The sequence below is a fragment of the Python bivittatus genome, unplaced genomic scaffold (assembly GCF_059951505.1).
Source record: "Python bivittatus isolate LINGU-HERP-01145 unplaced genomic scaffold, Pbiv_v1 ctg000530_np1212, whole genome shotgun sequence".
Taxonomy (NCBI): domain Eukaryota; kingdom Metazoa; phylum Chordata; class Lepidosauria; order Squamata; family Pythonidae; genus Python; species Python bivittatus.
Window position 1 is genome coordinate 11,100,734 of NW_028277085.1, and position 21,632 is coordinate 11,122,365.

General features: G+C 42.8%; 1 protein-coding gene across 10 annotated transcripts in view; it reads left to right on the top strand.

The window, feature by feature from the left end:
- PEX11A (peroxisomal biogenesis factor 11 alpha) overlaps positions 1–21,632 on the top strand; it is a 28,137-nt gene that overhangs the window by 131 nt on the left and 6,374 nt on the right. For 2 of the 10 annotated variants that reach the window (XM_088148655.1, XM_088148660.1), the window contains exons 2-6: positions 11,826–11,884; positions 13,399–13,600; positions 14,461–14,543; positions 14,860–15,094; positions 16,312–16,484. In XM_088148655.1, coding sequence (XP_088004781.1) covers positions 11,840–11,884; positions 13,399–13,600; positions 14,461–14,543; positions 14,860–15,094; positions 16,312–16,484 — 738 coding nt within the window. In that variant the 5' untranslated portion in view covers positions 11,826–11,839. The other 8 variants (XM_088148659.1, XM_088148657.1, XM_088148656.1 and 5 more) reach the window with 8 other exon arrangements.

A 21,632-nucleotide genomic window follows, 5' to 3' on the forward strand; every position in this document is an offset into this window, starting at 1 on the left:
CGGGCAAAGGCAGGGCGGCGGAGAGGGGGTGGCGGGCGCCCTCGTTTGCAGGGAGCTTGCAGTGCCCCCCACCCCCGTGCATGGGTACTCGTTGGGTTGGGTTCCCACGGCCCGCGCCGCTCAACCCATGCTGGCGATAGGCTTCCCCCGCAAAAGCCACGGGGAAGCCAACCAATCGGGCACGAGGCGTGGTATCCCCGCACCCCCTCGGCTGCATCAGACTGGGTGAATCAGGTTGTGCGAATGTAGGCGATAGGTAAGTTTGCACAACCCGGGCCACCTGTTTACTGAAGCGACTTTGCCCAAGACACTGACTCATAAGATAGCCACAATTTTTTATACTGTATTTTTACTTAATTTTATCTTCTCTGTCAACCGCCCAGCGTCTCTTTTTTTAACGAGATGGGCGATGACAGATCTGATACGTGATTAAATTTTTTTTTTTTTAAATGGCTGAGTTTGCCCAGCATGTTAAGGTTCACATTAACTGAGGTTGGCCTGTTGTGTGATGGCAGTACAAATCTGGTAACTTAAAGGTGGTGTAGGAACACCCGCATTGAAGTCAAAGGGTCTTGCTTCAACAGAGGCATTAGCAGGATGATTCTCTTAATTTATTTGGCACATGTCTTAGTAGCTCTTCACTCCTACCTTGGAGTGATTTGCAAACATACCCCCACGCCCACCTTAAAATTACACAATGCAAAAGTAGTAGAAATAATATATTGTCAGCAAGAAAAGGTAGTGTGCAATTGCTGCAATTTAAACAGGGGCCGGGGGCCAAGTTTCCCTTCTCTTGTGGATAGTACACACGCATAAACCTCTTCCCAGGGCCAGGCAGAAATTTGCAAGCCTGGTGTGTCTAGCTGGTGTCCTCCAGATGGGATGGGACTACAGTTTCCTGGATTCCCAGCCAATGAAGCTTTTGGGCAGGGTGGTGGAGGATTGCAGTTGTCCAACAAATATGATGGAAATCAGGTTGTGGAGTAGAAAGCGATCCCTGCGTCATCCTACAAACTATCAATATGAAATTATAAAAAAAAAAAAAAAGTTATGTAGGAGGAACAGACTTGCCAGATAGTTCAACAGGGGAGGGCCTTTGAGTAAAGCAAACAAGGCGAGAAAGATTACCTTATTGCTGTATATAGGTATGAGAATGACCTACACCATATATAGTACTTTATAGTAATTTTTCCCCATCTCCCTACCCCAAGGCTGTTGGGAGATGTGGAAAAAATAGCTATGCCAAAGAAATGTGCCAATGAATGCTTTAATCACCATTGTCTTAGCTTTATCTGTTCATGTTATCATTTGCTTGTGTTGTGTAACTTATCTGGAAGCATTGCATGCTGCTTTTAAACTTGAACTCTACATGGGGTGATCCAAGGGATTCTAATTTGCTTCTCCGACTCACAACCTGTCTTACCTTCATACCCTCAAGACAATGTGAGCGGCGATCGCGTCTCCAGTTTTATCTTTGAAGCAGTGGCTGTGCAATAAATTGGACTGCAAGTTAGTGCTTGGCTCAGTGTGATAAGTTTTTCCACAGCTGTAGATGGAGCTGAGCCTCAATCTCATAAGTCCAGCTGTTTGCCTGTTGTACAAGCTCCTGCTTAATGTGTAATGCTGGAAAAGGTAGTGTGGAACTGATATTTCAAGGATCCAGAGAGAGAGAGAGAAAATCTTTGCTACAACTAAATAATAAGGAACCACATGTAGAGATCAAGTTCCTGTTTCGAGTGCAGATGATCAGTTCCATGGATCTTCAGGTAGGAGTAAAAAAAAAAAAGAAATAGCCAGTGGTAAAAGACATTGTGACTGGTCTTGACAGGTACTCCTTAAATGCAAGAAAGCTGCTAGCTAGCTAGCTATTTATTTATTACATTATCCTGCCTTTTGTACAGGAGTACAAGGTGTTATCCATAGTGCATAATAGCTCTGGGAAGACGTTTGGAAGGAGACAGCATTTTTGCCAACAAATGCTTTTGGAAATAAGCATGTTTTTCCAGTATAATTGAGTATAATAGATTCTTATGCACAACTTGCATTGTGTCCTGCGATTGAGCAATATTAACTTGCACAAAGTTATATAGTAGGAGTGTTTGCCTTGGAGCAAAATAGTGCTGTGGCATCTTTCTTGTGGGAAGGGAGCAGTGCACACACACACATATATATACACATATATTTCCCTCCGGGTTTCATTTTGGGAAGACACAGCCCACCTTGCCTGTGATGTATGACCAGCTACGCACCTCTCTTTCCTTCCCTTTCCAGAGCAACTCAGTATTCATGCATGCTGCTTAGCTATATATTAGAGCGTAAGAGTCACCAAGAGAAATTGGTTATGAAGCTCAAACTTCTGGAATCGAGCATGAGTTCAGGACGCAAGAGTGAGTATGTCAGTTTTAGATATATTGAAGAAAGAAAAGGAAATGGAGTAGACTGCTGATAGCCCCAAAAGAGGGGGTGGGTGGACAGACGGAAAGACCAGTTGCAGATTTTTTTTAAAAAAACCTCAATACCATGTACCAGAATTGGGTTACAGATTAGGAATCATGTAATACTGCCTTTGATCTGTCGATCAAAATGTCACCCTTGTTGAGGCCATGGGAAGGCATAAGCTATTAAGCACCAGATCTGGTTACATCATGGACTGGTTTCATTACCAGTGAGGCAGAGAGACTGAGCTGAAGTTCATAACTATCCTCACCTAGGACTAAGTCCCAGAAACAATGATTGGATTTTTAAGGAAGAATACCTAGGACTGCACTCTAATTTCTGTCACTTGTATAGGGTTTTGGTTTCATGGATAGTTCCTGATGGAAATTTAATGAAAAGAGCTCCTTGCTGGTTACAACAGATGATAGTCATCTTTACTTCAACCTTGCCCAGCTTTGGTGCCTTCCAGATGCACTGGATTATATCTCCTGTGCTCCCTTTGGTTGGGCTTGCTTGGCATCACTTAATACATCCAGATTTGTCCCCTGCAGAAATATTGAAATCAAAGCCCTTTTATAGGTCTGTGCTCCCAGGCTTAAATTCTACTTTTTTCTCCTCCTGCCTTGCTGAGCCAATGGGTCTTTGGGTGGTTCTCTTGATGGCCTAGAGGGGCAAATGATTGACATTGTGGTTCTCTCTAGCCTGGGAACTGCTGACTCCTACTTACTGGTCTTCCTTCCTTGCATCAGCTTGAGAAAAGCTGATCCACTTATTAATCAAAACTGCTGTATGAACTTGTCATTTCATGATTATTGCATTCACATGACCTGGATTGCCTATGTCCTAATCTACATTCCATCAATTTGCATGCATGCTGTTCTTTTGTTGTGGGAGGATGGGGGTGGGAAGAGCCTGTCTGATTGGCCTGATCCTTTCTTATCCCTGCCTCTGCTGTTGTATGTGGGTGTGTTTGCATTTTTGAGGACAGTGACCTTGTCGCTTTTTTTCCCATTTAAAGTCATCTGCATTTGATGGTGTTTAACCAGGAGGCAGGGAGCTGTGCACGTTGGGCTTTGCCATGCCAAATGTCCTATTTGTGCTTGGCACAGGAGGCTTGATATCTGCCCCCGGCCTTCCTTTTAATGGTGGAGCTTGATTGCAGAAATGGTGATTGACCCCATCACTACAGCTTGGTTCAAAAGAAAGGAAAGAACCTGAGTTCTTTTTTTCCCAAGCTTAGAATTTTGGAGGGGACTCGATTATTTCTTTCTGTGTCTGGTCTAACTGCTTTCTACTCACAGCTCATTAAGTAACCTTCTGTAAGTGCTTCCCATACCCTAAGGGTACCCTTAGAGGCCTAACTCCAGAAGGTCTCCCTTGCTAAAATCTGGCAGGTAGCTGTCAATGAACAGGGAATGGAATTATGAAGGCCAGACTCAGGGAGAAAAACGTTTTCTTTCATCTCCTGAGGCGCGAGGGAAAGATAAGAGGATGAGACCGGCATCTCCCTGAGGAAGTCACAATGTTGTGGCTGGCATTACTTGGGAGCTGGGGTTTCAGTCTGGGAAGATTCTTGCTAGAGGTTGTAGCTAATAAACATTGCTGGACTGAATTTACATGGTCTCTTGGAGTTCCTTGGGCTAGGCCTGACATCAATCTTCCCAGACTCAAATGATGTCAGGCCTAGCCCAAGGAACTCCAAGAGACCATGTAAATTCAGTCCAGCAATGTTTATTAGCTACAACCTCTAGCAAGAATCTTCCCAGACTGAAACCCCAGCTCCCAAGTAATGCCAGCCACAACATTGTGACTTCCTCAGGGAGATGCCGGTCTCATCCTCTTATCTTTCCCTCGCGCCTCAGGAGATGAAAGAAAACGTTTTTCTCCCTGAGTCTGGCCTTCATAATTCCATTCCATCACAGTATGTTCAGTAGTAGCTTTCCAGGTCTGCGACACTATCCCAGGGGGGCCCAGCAGGCACTAACTTCATTATCTTCTTGGCCACAGGCAAAGGCATTTTTATCACCCCCACCTTTTTGTCTATGAATATATTCATATTTTATATTTACATGCTGGAATGAGGCTTTTCCATCCTTGTCCATCTTTATGCTTTTTAAGTATTTTAAAAAGTATTTAAGTGTTTAAATATTGCCCATTTAATTATAACTTCGGTTTACCAAAAGAAACTACATGTGTTTTTTGGGTGTTGGCAAAACCCTGCTTTGAAGAGCAGCGTACAAATTCTAGAGGGAAAGCAAATGACTAGAAGAACTAGGCCAGGGATTGGCAATTTAGAGCCCCCGGATATTGGACTGGGAATCCCAGAGTCCTTGCCCATTGGTGTGGTCTTAAGGTAGCTATAAATCAAATCGTTGGGATGCTGCTAAGTGACCTACTTGTGAGCTAGGCAGACAGAAAGAAGGATGCGCAAAAGGGTTATGTTGTGGACCATTCTGGCCTTGAAGTGGGCCATTCTGGGTATGACACCAGAAACTCAGAACAGACCACACTGAGGCTGGAATATTCTGGGGCAGAACATTTTGCACACCCTAGCCATAATAGTCTCTACCGTTACTGGCTGAACTGCTCTCATCCCTAAACAAGGTAGCTTGAAGAACAGATCTTTAATTCTGTTATTGTCCAAAGCTGATGGATTACTTGGCTGCCTAGAATGCATCAGTGGTGCCTCCAGACTCCAGACCTTTTCCACCACCATGTTTCAGCTATGATTTCTCTTGCAGTGTTTAGGCTTGGCAATATGGTGCACGCCATTGTGGCAGCCCGCCAAGCTGCTCAGTTGCCCCAAGCAGTTCCTCGCTTCTGCCTGACAGCCTCCAACGTGAACCGTGCTTTGTACTTCGCCTGTGACACCGTCTTGTGGGTGAAGAGCGTTGGGCTCCACTCAGAGATCAATAAGAAGAAGTGGCGCAACTGGGCAACGAAATGCTACTACTATTCCCTGGTGATAAACCTGGCCAAGGATTTTTATGAGCTCTGCTGGCGCATGCAGCAGATGGCATGCAACCAGACCCCTGCAAAGCCCTTGTCTGCTGGCAGCCAGAATTCCCAGAGCATGACTTCCTTGGCAAATGGTGAGCTACAGCCTTTCCTCCTGCTGGTTTTCCTCACATTAAAGAACTGTCCACCCCTCTTGCTGGATACGGTGAAGAACCTTTGTGATCTCTTTAGTCCGCTGGACCGTCTGGGCATCTACAAGACCAACCCTGGAGTTATAGGGCTCTGCGGTCTTATCTCCTCCATGGTGGGAATCCTTACTGTGGCGAGACCACACCTACGGTTGAAACACTGACTTTGAGCCTTCTCTGAGGGCTTCCCTTTTGTACGGTGGCATTTCATATCTTGTGCATATTGACTTCCCCTCTTTAATACGGAGATTTGTCCTCCCCACCCCCAGTTGAATTCTTTCTTCTTTCCTTGTGCTGTCACGTAGGGCAGCACAAGGAACCTGGGTTATGTTTGGAGTGGAAAAAAATGGCCATGGATTGAAGACACTTCTCCAGCTATACAACAGAATGAGCAAAATTCTACTGAACTGTCACTAGTCAAGGTGTGAGTGCCAAACCTTGGTGAGGAAGTCATTCTTTTATTCTGGGAAAGAGAAAAGCAGATATCATTTTCCCCTATCCCAATCTTGCTTTATTATTATTTGGGATGAATTCCAGAGCTTAACAAACCCTCTTTAACCAGGAATATTAGTGGGACAAAAGACTGTACATGTCCACAGGCACTAAGTCTGTACCCAAACTGCTGTTTCTAGATAACTTTTAATCCTATTCTTGTTTCTGGTTAGACTGTGGGGTTTTTTTAATTGTTTTTTATGCCATGCTCACTCTTTTGCCTGTGGAATCAAGATGAGCATATGCATCATGAAAAAACACATGTAATTCCCTGAAAAAGAAAAAAAAGGAGTGGGGGCAACCTATCATTCTTAACTTTCAGCAAGAAGGGTGCTGGCACAGAAAAGAATGGCTTCTGAGTGATCTGATCATAACCTGGGGGGTCCTTCTGATGATTGGGATATAATAAATCCTAGCCAGCAGAGCCCATTGGAATTGTAGTCCCAAACATTAGGAGGGTACCTTTTTAAGCTATCCCTAGTTTAATACACAGTGTTAATTTAATCTGAGCCTTTTGGTGAGACATTCATGCTTTTTAAGCATCAGGAAAGATGCCTTGCTAATTTCATGAATGGTCCCATGTCTTCTTTCACCCAGATTCTGAAGGTGGAGAGAAATTCCATCCTATTCTGTATCAAACGGCATGCCTGAAAAGTCATACAGGTAACCAAGACACCCGGACATGCCTTTTATAGGGCTGCTGCATGCAAAACGTTTATTTGGCTCAGGTGCTCTTTCCTACCCCTTCAGGCAGCCTTCCCCAATCTGCTATCCTTTCAGATGTGGTGGATTGCAACTCCTAGAAGTCCCAGCCAGTAACCTAATGTCACAAGGTTGGGGAAGGAGGGCCAGAACCTAGTGAACCATGTGACTCCGCCACTTAATTAGGTATCATTTGCTTCTGAAATGCATAGGTCATGCCACTTAAAGTAGTAGATGTTGTATTTCCAAAACCTGGGTGCAAGTTTTCCTTCCAGGGTGTTTGGAACTGGTTTCAAGCATACAACGGAGTTAGTGGGAATGTGGGAACTGCACAATACCAGTTCATCTGTGTGCAGACATACCTGAACTGAGGAGGGGCATCCTTTGGTGCAGCAGTTATCAAAAGCCAGGAGTCAGCCCTTAGTTGGATAAAAGTTGGAGGAACAACCTACAGTGGGGTGATGTGAAAAGAAGACATTGGCTAATTTTGCTAGCCTGATTCATACATTGTGTAGGGAAAAGAGATGAGGTTAGAATATATTAAAAGCCAGCCTGGTGATAATGGATTCAGTGTTGACTTAGGTACAGGGAGTTTGGAATCTGAATCCCACCTCAACTCTGCAGCTTTTTGGGTGGCCTTTAATAACTCATGCTCTTTTGGCTAAGCTTCTCTTAAGAATTGTTCCTAAGGTAAAATGGGATAACCTAACTTGTAAGCCCTGGGAACATCTGATGAACTGAAGAAATACAGATGTTGGCTGTGTAGTCCTCTCTGAGTGCCATGTAGTAGTATCCTCCTTTTATTGAGGATAGTTTTGGCAACTCATGAGTTTAGCCCACCAGCTCTAGACCCCTTACATAGAAAGGAGATTTCATTCCTTGGTATACAGTTTGGGGCACTGTCTTTAGATGCTAAGAGTGGGGTGGGGTGGGGTGGGGAGAGGTTTTTTGGTGCTCTTACTTAGTCTATGCATTGCTAGAAATGAGACAGTCCAGCTTTATTAGTGAACGGGGCCAAGAAAGAGTTTTGTGCCTTTTTCTTCAGCATTCTGATACTCTCTGGAATAAGTGTAATTATATTTTCATTTTGGCTGAGAGAAAATGTAAATAAAAGAATATATAAACCTTTCACTTTGGATATGAGTCTATGACTAGTTTACATAGCATAGTAAGATGTATCGTTGATTGTTTTAAGTGCCCAGTTGGCAAAACTCTGGAGGGTTGGTTAGCCATACTTTATCAACTTTGGCTCTTTGGTACCTAGTTGGGGAAGGTTATATTGGGCAAACTCTAAATGGGAGGATGCACACACCCACAAAGAACAAAATCTAATAAAAGATCGATGTGATCTGAAGAGAAGGGAATGGAATAGTTTCTTACAGGAAGGTATGATTGGCAAAAGAGCTCAACTTTGCCACCATTTTGATAGGGCAGTCGTTGGCTTTTCCTAATGGTCTTCCTGGGGAAGCATTCTGTCATTCCACTGGATTTTATGGGCCCTGAAGTAGCACTATCAAAGTACATGAGAGTAAGAGTACAACGCATTCACCAATGAGAGCTGCATGAGAGAGTAAACCAAAAGAATTGAAAATGGAATTCAAATGAAGATTCTAGTTTCTCTACCAACAACTTCATCACCATGTCCTAAGATGCCTATTAAATTTCTATGCATGTGGTGTGTCTTCATTGGTGAAGGGCAGTTGTCTCCTTTAACCTCCCTTCTGTCTAAGACTAAGGTGAATTTGTGGTGTGGAATTTTTTTCTTTTAAATGCATTCAATCCAGTTTGTGCCAACTGTACAGCGTTGCCAAATATCTCGTTGTGGCTGTTGCCCTTTGTGCTTCAAAGACTCACTGCCAGGCTTAAGGAAAGAATTTCTAGTTTATAGCAGCTCTTTTGCTTTTTTGCCTACATCATGGAGTCATGAATTAGGGTGAAAAGCATTAAACGTGCAAAGGCAGAGATTACAGTTTTTATGAGTCAAAGGAAGCAGACATTAGATTAAATGCTGGGGCAAGGGTGGGCTGGTCTATCTTTCCCTGTGTCTCCAACCAAAAAATGTTATTTTAGCATGAAAATGAAACATACTGAAATTCATGGAAGGGTTTTCCATAGTTTTAAAGGAGTAGCTGTAGCTGGCAATGTGGTATAGATCCCCAGACACCTGCCTTGGTGCTTGGCAGGCTCCCTGTTCTACCTGACTCTCAAAAAATATTTTTTTAATTAAAAAAAATTAAATAGAAAGTTTGGAGGCCGCAAAAGAGCACCGATCTCTGGCATTAAGCTTACGGGTCCACAAAGGTCTCGCTTGTATCATGTAGAACAGCCAGAAAGGTTAACGTGCCTCCCGGTGGGTGGGTGTTTTCTGACTGGCCCTGACCTCCTTAGCAGCTGTTTTCTGAGTGTGCCCATCACATACCCTCAAAAGGTCTGCCACCAGCCCCAGAACTGCCAAAAACAGAGTTGTACAGCCTGAGCAGCCCCCCACCCCCACCCAACAAGGCTGCTGCTGGTTTTATACAAGATAACAGGGTGTTGAGACTGAATAAGGTGAGAATGAATGGGTGACCTGCACTGGCTGTTAGTGGAGTTTGAAAACAAAGTGGGCATTTTACTCTGGACAGATCCACTTTGTCCTTGAGTACACCCCCTTTTCCCCCTGACCCATTGCACATGATTCCACATGCAGCCATTGGCCCCAGTACATTTGTACTCTTACACTGGAAAGCTACATGTGCCTAACAAGTGAGATGTAGTATTCATCGAAGAGCAGATAAGCCGCGAATTGCCAGGCTAATGTAGAGAATTGAGCCTGTGCCCCAGGGTGCCTATTTTGAGAACCCTGCCATCTGAAACAGGCAAGGTTTCTTTTTAAACAGGAGCGGACAACTGACAAGGAATTCTCTAAAAGCACCTAGATTCCCCACCCCCAAAAAAGGGGGATAGGGGCTTTCCAAAGATCCTGAGGGAGGGCAGTTTTCCCATTTTGTTATATTGCTTGGATAATTCTTTCCTTTCCATAATTTGAAGTTGCCCTTGGCTGATATTTCAGACGTCTGTTTGAGTTTCAGAGGGCCCAGGGGAGCCGTCTTGCTTAATTACTGCAGGAGCTTGGCAGAATTATTGAGCTAGAAGGTGGGGCTTCTTAGCATTACAGTCTGGGGCAAGAGTTTCTTCGTTCACAGTCGAGACGGCACTGCTGGCGCCCTGTTCAAGGCTACTTCTTGACTTCTGCAACCTGTGAGTACCTTTCCTGTACAGTTGACATCTAGCAACACTTGTAGGTGGTCTCTGAGATTTGTTTCTAGAATCACTTTATGCAATCTGAAGTCCAATTGTTGAACTTTCATGCGCCCATAGTGAATAAGGAGGTCAACATTTTCCCCGGCATTGGTTCTATAACCATGATTTAGTAAATAAGCCATAATCGGGTGTGCCTAACATATCTATCAGTAAATCATGGTTTACAAACAACAGTAGTTGGGTTTGTGCATCGTGCCAAGCCAAACCAAACAAGCCGGTTTAGGCTTAGTGTGATGTGAGAACCTGGCCATTGCCTCCAAGAGATTAAAAAAGACCTCTCTTGTACATGAGAAGGGCAAGCTGATAGCCAGGTTTTCAAATAGGACCTTGCCTTTCCCATCCTACCGAGAACCCCAAAATTGAGCCAACCTTCTGCATGCAAAGAACTGGCTTTCTTATGGAGGCTGAGCAATTTTTGTAGCCAGTTTTCCATAACCCAGCCTAGTATTCCTGGATTTTGTTAAATAATCCTGTTGAATTCTGGAGGGCCTGGATGGGGAGGAACAGATTCAGACTGACTCCCTCTGAGATGGAGTAGCTTTGGGTTGGTGGGCCAGATGATTCCAGGGAAATGCCATCTCTGACTCTGAATGGAGTTGTTCAGGGGTGGCTCGCAATCAATCTGTTGTAGCCAGGAGGGCTTTTGTGTAGTTACATTTTCTGTGCCAGTTGTGACCATTCCTGGATGGGAGGCCATGCTGCAGTCACTCATGTCAGACAGCTCCAGCTTGGATTACCGTAATGCACTCTAAATGGGACTATACTTGGAAAGCATTCGGAAGCTATAGATGGTACAGATGAAGTGGCCCAGGCAGTGATGGGTATATCCCAATATATTCAAGTGACCCTACTGCTTCTGGTTGCCAGTTGGCTTCTGGGTGTGATTCAAGGTACTGATTGTCACCTTTAAGGCCCTACATGGCTCTGGACCAGGTTACTTGAGGGATTGCCTTCTTCTGTTTTCATCTGCCTCTTTGATCAGCTGAGATAGGGCCAAGTCCCTCCATTTCTTTTCAGTACAAGAATGCCATCTGATGGGACCTCAGAAGTGGGCATTTTCAATCACTGCTCCCGTAGTCCTTTATTTCCTTCCCACAGAGATCAGATCTGCTTCTTCTCGTCTGGGTTTCAGGAGAGCAGTTAATACTTGGTTATTCCATCAAGTGAAGGAGGAAGGCACAACAGAAAGCCTTTCACTCTTCTCATGATCTATTAATAAAAGAAGCATGGTTTAGTGGGACTTGTATCCAGCATTCATAGATCTGAGGGTTTCTTTTGATTCTGTAAAGGCTTGGATGGACAAGTGCAAAGAAGGACTTTTCTAATCACTTAGAAGAGTATTTCCTGCAAACTACTGGCATTCCCTCTCGAACAGGGATTAAATGTATAAAAGAAGGAGCATTGGCCTGGTATTTTCATGTGGCCATTCTGTTAATGGCAAAGTAATTTTACAGTCCTTAATACAACTCACATAATGAGCATCCCTATCATGGGAAAGCTTGAAGGGAAATGTATCATCATATCATCCCCTTTTATAGTTGCGGTAAGGTGGTGACCTTGCTGTGTTTTGTGCCATGAATTTCATAGTCTAACTATGCGCTGTGTGAAGATATAATTTCTTTGGTTTACTGAAAATCTCCTGCATTTTCTTCTTTGTATGATGATTCTGAGCATTAGCTGATAATGGCTGTTCTTTTTTCCCTACATCATGCATCATTTTATACATTTCCCATGATTTGGTTTCAGACTAATGATCGACAATGGCAGCCAAAAAGAAGCCAGTAATGCAGAACAGAAGCCCCAAGGTAAGTTGATCCAACATGGGAACCTCCTTTTTGTAGTAAAGCTATAATCACTCCCAAAATGCCCTTTAAAATGGCAAAAAAATATTAATATCAGCAAATATTTTCTTTACTGTATTTTTGTTGATGGGCTGGATTGATGAGACACCATTCGTACCATTTGTGAATCTCTTTAAGAAGTTAATCCACAGGTGCAGGGAGGCTGATCGAGCTCTGCAACATAGAGCACATTTTAACCTTGCCTCCCATGAAAAGCTGAATTAGACGCCGTGCCTGTTTCTTAGTTTTTAAAAGCCATCCACATGTTTTATAATTATTTCAGACTGAAATAGAACAACCCACACTGCTGTTACAGTAAAGAGTTCAGATTGCAAATCATGTGAATGAGAAAATATGATTTTCTAGCCTAAATGTCAAGATAAGCTTGTTCCATCTGTAAAACAATACCATGGCGCTACAAAGGCACCAGAGCAAAATTTGCTGCTGCTGGCATCTGCCTGCTCCCCCAATAGAGTCTGTTATTTCAAAAAGTTGTAAAATGTTTTTTCACAAGTCGTTCTGTGGCCTTAATTGCTTGACGGTGCAATAGTCCTATTGCTGCTTCCATCACGTCAAGTAAGTTTCCTCCATTGCTTGAGCACTGAAAAACTGCACTAGAAAAGATTATTCGAGCATCTGAGCTATGAGGCTCAGCATCCATTTCTTGCGTGGTTAGGGCTGGTGGGACTTACATTCCACAACATTTGGAGGGCTGTAGTTTCCCGCTGCTTCCTTAGAACGGAATGTTTCTTTGCCTTTGTCACGTTTTTGTAAATAGCACCTGGCAGGAAAATAGGGTGAAGGTTTATATTGGTATATGCATATTCCCCCTTTACTGCTTCTGGATGAAAATTGTCCCACTAGTTGTTCTTTCAAGCCTGTTCGGTGTAGTGGTTAAAGGCAGCAGGCGGGAGACGGTGTGTCTAGTCCTGCCTTAGGCATGAAGCCAGCTGGGTGACTTTGGGATAGTCCCCCTCTCTCAGCCTTAAGAAGAAGACAGTAGCAGGTCACTTCTCCAGATGTTGCCAAGAAAAGGGCATGGACTTGTCCATATGGTTACCATAAGTCAAGACTGACCAGAAGGCGCATGCGCGCACACACACACGCTGTTCTTTATGTTTGACCCAGGACACCTTGCAATAACTTATTTTCAGACCACCTAACCCAAGAAAAGCAAATGGGTCTTTGGTGATTATCAACTCCTTAAGTAAGCAAGGCTGGTTTCTTGGGTGATCAATGGGGTAGAGCGCCACTGGGAATTACCCTGTTTTCTTTTTAACCCAGCATGCTCAGATCTCCCTAGGAAAGGAGTCCCACACGTAGCTTGTTATTATACAAGCTTTGGATAGCAAAGGTACCAGATCCCAGACAACAATAAACCAGAGAAAGAATAAATGATAGTTGCTATAAGGTCCTCACTCTTCCCTCTGGGGATATTTTCTGGCCTGTATTTATATCCTTGTTTCTTTCTTGAACAGGAAAGCAGTGTGTTACAGAGAGTTTTGCAGTTACCAGTGGTGAATTCAGCCCTCACCAACCTCCAGAGGACATATGCCAGTGCCAAAGAGATTCACCCCTTGGTGGCATCAGTGTGTGTCACCTATGAGCGAGCCCTCCAGAATGCCAGTTCTTTGGCTCTGTGGAGTGTGAAGCCTGTGGTACAGAAGCTGGAGCCTCAACGTAAGTGTTGCATGAGGCAACAAAGTATATATGGCAGCAACAGCCCTATTTAATTCAGGATCAGTTTGGAATTATGATAGGTAAATGAGCCAATCCCCCATTTTCATTTTCCACAGTATCAGCTACTTTAATCTCCAGAGCCTGCTATGAAAGGCAGTCGTAGTAAGTATGTCACTGCTGACACTTATTCTGGATCTTCTGGGGGAGAATTAAATAATTACAGCCCATTGTTCTGTGGCTTGATGAATGAATATTTACTGTTTTAGTTGACCACAATTCCCTTTGTACATTTGCTCCTTTTATTTCCCACCATGCCTTGAAGTATTGCTATGGAAGATGCATTGTAGAAAATGGAATATTCCATAGAACTCCATAAAGTTCTCTTCTTTATTTGGACTATGCTGAACCTCTTCCAGACCATTCCAAGGTGGTTCAGAGAGTTTCCAGAAGTAAGTCCCCAAACTGGTAGCCTTGAAGTGTTCTGGGAGCAGTCCAGCCCTGTTTCATGCCATGGAATGCCATGTCCAGAATACCTCCAATGACTTCCAGTTTGGAGGCTTTACTTGTGGATAACCATCAAACTACCTCTGGAAGGGCATAGTCCAGAGGAGGGACAGAACATTTCAGTATTCTCCAGAATGCTCTATTCCCCAAACTGAGTTTTGCACATAATTACAATATATGATGAGGAACATAATTTGTAACATGGTAGCACGCCTTGTAACAGTGGTTTAGTGTACCATCCAAACACAGCCTATGAATCCTGGTGAAATTTTTCTACAGTGGAATCAATTAGTTCAATGGCTGACCCTCCCTTCTGCTCCAGCAGTGACTTAACATTCTTGTTTTCTTTGGTTCAGTTGAAGCAGCCAATGTTTTGGCTTGTCAAGGTTTGGATCATTTGGAGAAGAAGATTCCTGTCCTCCAGAAACCAGTTGAGAAAGTAAGTTAAGAAGACCATAAGAAAACTGTCTTGCTGTATTAGACCAGGATTGTATCCTGGTGGCACTTATTTCATCCTGGCCCCATGTTCTAAGTACAAGCCTCATCTCAAAAAGTTATGCATTCATGACTTAAATGTTGGTGTCTGTTTACTTGCTGAATTCTCCATTAAGACTGTACTCCAAGCCTACTGAAGTTCTGGACAGCTCCTTACTACGCACCTTTCTACTGATTCTACCAGATAGATTCACTGTCTTGCTTGAAAACCTAAAATGGGTCATAAAAATCTTTCTCCATTGTCTTATCCTGCTCCTCAGGCTACCTCTGATTTGAAGGACACCATTCTAGCCCACCTTCGATGTGCTGTATGCTCTGTCATGGACATCTTGGACAAAGTCTTGGGACTGGCTGCTGAAAATGATGATCAGTCCAAGAACAGTGTGAAGATCAAGACAAAGAATGCACAGGATAGTCAAGTGAACCAGGTGGCTAAAGTTTCTGCAGTCAGCAAGCTGGAGAAGGTGGTGGATTGGAAAATGGAGCCCAGTTCAGGTTAATACTGTGCCTGGTTGACCTGTAGGTAAACAGTCTCAGATCTTGGGGCTGAAGAACTTCAGCTCTTTGTATTATTATATGCACCCTAGTTTTCTGATCAACAAGACATTTCAGGAGTCCAGTGCTTGCCTCTTGAGATCATTGGAACTTTATTGGCACTGTTATTCTTATTGGTTTCTAAAGATTCCACTTGAACATAGGTGAGCCTCCATAAATATCCCAAAGTTGTTTGCTCCATCACCTAATTCTAAGGAGCTTACCAGCACAGGTTATCTGCCCAATTTGCTGTCCTGATAGACCATTTCAAGATAGGCCATTTAAAAAATATAATGTAAATTAGGTAGTATTGCATCTTTGCTGCAGTCTGAACTAGAAAGAGACACTAGTTAAACTGATAATCTGTCATTATTTGTCCTTGGTTGTTTTGGTTCCATTCAAAATATTGTATCCCATTAAAGAGAGAGAGAGGGTGTTCTGTTTTGTGTTGTGTTGTATTGTTTTGTTTTGTGTTGTTTTAAAGAAGCAACATATGTTGTTTGGCAGTCAAAGCTCCTCCTTTTATGAGATGCTCATCTTGTTAGTTTCATAGGCTCATTTTGTTTATTAGAAGTTAAAGCTGGGTATTTTCAAATTTCTGAAGTTGAGTGCGGCAGTCAGGATCTCTTATAAGCTTTTTGGGGTTTGGCCAACAAACTCAGGTTATATGGATGCAGTTTCTTAGGATCCAGAACCCCTATTTCCACAAGATGGTGCTAGAGACATTCCTGCCTCCATTCCTTTGAGGTAGTCAAAGAACTTGCTGATCTTGAGCCACTGTTCCTTTTCCACACCACACACAAACTCACACCATTTGCACCAACCACATTTTAAAAAGCCAAGGTAAAAGAATTATGGGTAGAGCTTTGTTTTTTGTACAAGCAGAAGGCTGATATTGTTCTGTAGCCATAAACCTGGATTGGCATTGACAGTCAACAGCCAAATGTTGAATACGCTGTTTGGAAGAAGACTGAATTTTAAAGAGGTGAAATTAAATTTATGTTAACTGAGCTGCCAAAATATCTGCTTGTCCCCAATCAACCCTCACCAGGCCTGCTCATAGGCAGAGATGCTATGATGTCATAGAATGTGTGGAATCATTCTAACTTCTTTAATCTATAGGAGAAGTCAGGCCTGGCTCATTAATTACACATTTTTTTCTCATTTCTCACCTGTAGCCTACAAATCTCCAGGAGGATGTGATTCAAACAAGATACCTTCTACCAGCACCTTTGGAAGTATTAGATCCTTAGTTGCTGCTGTTTCTCAGCTTGCTTTCAGACAGACTTCCCAAGCTATCCAGTTGACAAAGGACAAAGGAATGAAACTGGCTATGTGGATCTCATATTTGGTAAGTGCCCTAGCATTAGGTTGACAAAGTTACATATGTTGCTGAACCAAGAAGTTACCTTTACCTTGACAGTAAACAACTATTTTGTTCAATTTACACTATTTTTTTTAAGAAAAGAGAACTCTTTCCAGATCTTTCTCCAAGATCTGTGGCTTTTACATGGCAACAGGATATAGAGTCTGGAACCTGCCTCTGTTACATCAGTAGTTTGGAGCATGGAATGATCATTTCTCAGGGTTTCTCCCTCCACTTCAGGTGGATTGCTGTGCAAATGGCATTTATCTAGAAGGCTAAACCAGGATTTTAGTGATGTTTGGATCGTTTTAGCAGATGAGCAACATAATCCTTGTTCAGATATTTCCTAGATTCTCTGCATTCCATTTCTTGAGCCACTATCCAGATTTTGAGCAGACAAAATAAGTCTGGATTCTGGGTTCAGAGATAATGGCAAGTCCTGGTTAAAAAGCTACCATTTGTAAACCAGTAATAGATCATGCTTTCAAACTATGCCCCTCCTCCCATTATGCTTTCTTTCCCCCGCTGCAGAAAGAGGTTTGGCATTTGGCTTGGTTCATTTTTTAAGGAAGCTCATAGCTGAGAAGTCCTAACTTAGCTGCCTCCTGTTTTAAGAGCCAGGACTGGAGCCTGATCTTTAGTAAAGATCCTTTTTCCATCTCTGGCAGATTAATTTGGAGGTGAAGGTGAAAAGGCTGCTTTATTTTTAACTGGCTCTGCACTGATTCATGGATTTGATTAACATCTTTCCCAAACTCCGTTGGGACTACTGGTTTTAAACAGGAAGAAAAATGTGTAAACACACATGCACACTCATAAGAGAGAGAGAGAATGATTCTGTCCTAATGAACCAGAACGTTTGTCCACGGGAACCATGAAGTCTTAGGGATATTTCTTTCTTTTCTTCCACATCCTCCTGTTCTGGGTCCATCTCCAGGCATGGATCATGTCTCCAGCCCACAGAAGGAAGATAGTCATGGGTGTTCCCTGCACTATGAGAACTCTACTTTCCTATAAATGCTCAGCCTGAAAAGTAAAAACCCATCCTGTCTTATTCTTCCCCTCTTTTGAACTGGCTGGATTTCCTCTATTAAGAAGAAGATTGAAACAGTTAATTACTACTCACTCTGTTGCTCTTAGCAGAGGAATGAACTCATACTACAGAGGAAGGGGTTGTACTTTTTTTCCTCTGTTACTAGATTATTTTTCTCAGTTTTGGGGGTATGTTACAATTGCTTTGAGTTTTGACCCTGCTCATTTTGGCCCTAATTTCAGATCAAAACAGTGTCCACATCCTGATCTACCCTGACTCACAGTAGCTCTAAGTCAAGAGGGGACAATCTATTTTATTCCCCAGTGAGGGCTGCACAGCTTTTGAGTAGCATGCCAGGGGCAGCATGCCAAGAAGTAGGTGGAAGCAAACCAAAAAACAAGGGATAGTAGGAACAGGAGCACCGACACGGATTTAATTTCAGTTGAACATGCTTTCCCTCAGTCAGCTTGCTGATTTTTCCCTTGAATTTATTCAATTTAGGTGCCACCCAACTCCAAATTACTCTGGGCAGCTCACAATGTGACAACAATAAAATACAGTACAAGTAATCAGAAACGAAATAAATGAAGAACATGAAAAATAAGAACAAAAATAAACAAAAAATGAACACGGCAGTCCAGCAACAATGCACAAAACACATCCCACAAGGGCTTCATCCACCCTAGCCCAAGGCCTGGGAGAATAGCCAGGTCTTTAAGACCTTCTGGAATGTCTCCCTTCCTTCCTTCCTTCCTTCCTTCCTTCCTTCCTTCCTTCCTTCCTTCCTTCCTTCCTTCCTTCCTTCCTTCCTTCCTTCCTTCCTCCCTCCCTCCCTCCCTCCCTCCCTCCCTCCCTCCCTCCCTTGGAGGGTTACCTAGGCAGACTGCAACAAAGACTTTACATGTCATCTCTGATCTTCTAGGCTCAGTAAGCAGTTGGTTTATCAAAAGGAAAGAAGAGGTCAGAGAGAAAAAAGTCTTCTTCAAGTCAAATTTGACTCCTAGGTTCCACTCGGTTTTCCTGGTATGATACAGAAGTGGTTTGCCATTGCCTTCTGGGATGTTTTTTCAATTCCTCATTTTAGCCCTGAGATTTCTATGTGATCTCTCAATTAGTACCTGGATGAGGTCCATCCTTGATCAACCATTTGGACTCAGGTTCCAGCTTGGTGCTGCTACCTAGCTGAAGGTGGCAAAGAAAGAGAACAGCCAAACAACAAAAGACTGAATTTTGTATGTTTCTTGAATTTGATCCATGGAAGCCAAAAACAGAGAGATTTTGAGATTAATTAAAAAGGATGTCTTTAATCAAATCATAATTAATTGTAGGATGTGGCCACCAATTGAATTGACTTGAAAAAGGGATTCAACATATTCAAGAACAGCTTGCATGGCTGAATGCCACCTCCTGAATCATAGGCATTGTGTCCTCAGTGTCACTGCCTAAAAGACAATAGTGGAAGAGAAGTGCTGTTCCAGTTCTAGCTTGGGAACTTCCTGGATGCATCTGCTCAGTCATATCTGGCATGGAATGTAGAACAAGATGGGCCCTTATTCTTATCCAGCATGCTGAGAAGAATTTTCCTATATTCTGAAGTGGGGGGGGGGGCTATTTTATTCAGTGGGAAGCACATGTTTGATTTTGGTCCCCAGCATCTTCTCTGTGAAACCTTGGAGGTAAGGAAGAACTTTCTGATAGTAAGAGCTGTACAAGAGTGGAACAGGCTACCTATGGAGACTGTAGGTTCTTCACCTCTGGAGGCTTTTAAGAAGAGGCTGGATAGCCACCTCTCTGAGCTGGTTTAATTGGCTTTCTTGCATTTGGCAGAGGGTTGGACTAGATCCGTGTGATTCCTTCCAATTCTATGATTCTATGATGGATCATCTCCAGCAGTCAGAGTAGACATATGAACTAGGGATTTGACTTAGCATATGGAGACATCTGAAGCTCAGTTCTTGAGCTTTCCCAGAGTATGACAGGCAGTTGCAGTTCACAGAGGCTAAGTGTAAGAGCTCATATTCAGAGCCAGCACATCCTAGAATACCAATTGGTGGAAATGGAGGCCCTGCTTAGCAGCATCTTTATCTTTTGATGAAGAAAAAAAAAAAGCTGGTGAACAATGTGCTCCATTCTAAATCTTGTTGGACAGTATTCAAGGTGAGTTGGAGATAGACAGGTCTCCTGACATCCTTTTCCTATTTTTTTTCTCTTCCTCTTATTCTTGCAACATTCTTTTTCTTTTCCCCTTGTTCTAACATTCTTTCACTCCTGTAGTTTTCCCTTCTTATTCTGATATCCTTTCTTCTTGCTTTTTGCATTCTGCCACTTCTTTCTTTCTGTCTTGTTCTGACAATTTCTTCTCTTTTTCCCCACATCATCTCCACCTAATTGGCTGCTAGAGGAGGAATACATTACTCTTACCTGAAGTTTAAGTTATAAATTTCGAAGTTTCAGGCAGGAGCCTTTCCAATCCTATCTTGGGCTATTGAAAACTAAATCTAGCAACTTATACCTGCATGTCAGCTCTGAGCTGTTTCTAATCTCTAATGTTCTAGTCCAAAGCAACTGTCATCCTGGAGAAGTAACAGTAGCTCTTTAGTGTCCCACCTGATGAAAAATACATGCAATTAATTGTTACCCATTGCCCATCAGGATCTTAGACTATAGCAGAAAAGCAAGTTTAGTTGTTGAGGGTATCAGCTTAAGCAGATAGTTTAAAAGCAGCTATTTTTGACCAAGGCTGGCATTCAGTGGCTGAGTTCACACCACATGCTAAATTGTCATTGAGGATGAACAAAGCACAATTTCTGTGTTATGTTTGAGAGGCTTAAACAGAAAAACCTTATGATGGCTCAGCACGATGATCTGGTTCACTGTAATATACCATATGAGTTAGGTTCCCATAACATACACCATTTTTGTCTAGTCTAGTATGTTGAGCAAAGCCAGCCATTATTTTTCTTTCTTTTCCCAAAGGAAGCACTCAGGGGAAGTCAAGATGATCAAATGCAGACAGGCCATTCATTCTTTGAACTCCCTAACAACTAAGAATAGAAAACAGTGTCCCAAAGGACTATGAGCTCAAAAAGCAAGGGACCTTGAATTGAATCAAAGGCCCGGAAATGCCTTTGTTATTGATAGTGTGACCTCAGGTTTGGTGGAAAACATAGATTTCAGGAAGAAGAAAAAAGTCTCTAAATCACCAGGGATCTGATTGTACAAGTTTAGTAAACAGAGTAACATCATTAAGTCAGCAATACACAATGTATGCATTGTACAAGATTGGATAATTGGCAGGTAGAAAGAGAACAGAAGCTGAACAGTACACTTAGTGTCCCTTAAATGTGATCATGTAAATGTCATAATAAAAAATAATGCAAGTAGTCCTGAGGCTGGTGCAAAAGTGGGCATCTTGTGCCTTTGGCAAGCATCACAAGCCGCCTGCTAAGAACAGTCTTCCTTTATGTACCTGTAAGTTGGATCTTCCCACAGTAGGGAAGATGTACAAGCAGCATAACCAGAGTGCATGGAATAGCAGTTTAGATCTCCATGCTTTTTTCCCTTCTGCCCTAACTAGCCTGGTTATATATATGCATACACCACTGTTGATAACCAGAAGTCCCTTCATATGCAAATAGGGCCACATAAGCTTAGGTTCTGCTTTTTGATGAATTGACAATCTGTTTTGTATGTTTTCAGAAGCTATCCTTCCCTGCAAAAGAAGCTTCTGTTTTTCTGCCTGATTCTCAGGGTGTCTGAGAAAATATTTCAAATTTATCTTGGTTGTGTTTTTGAGCTGATTTTCTTGTTGGAGGTGACAGAGGATGCAACCCTTTGCTGCTGTGGTTGTGTCTATGAAAACCACTCTGCAGTTCCCATTCAGAAAAGAAATCCATGGGAAGAATTCCCTCCTAAGGTCTTTGCTTGGGATTGTATGGAAGAGTAGGAAACCAGGTGTCCTGCAGACTGGACGGGACATTCACACAACACTCATTGGACACCTTGTTGATAAATTAGTGTAAGAACTTCAAACTCCATCTGAAATGCTCTTCCCTTTTGAACTAAAATTCTAAAGCAAATTCCTTTCACCAAATGGAGTG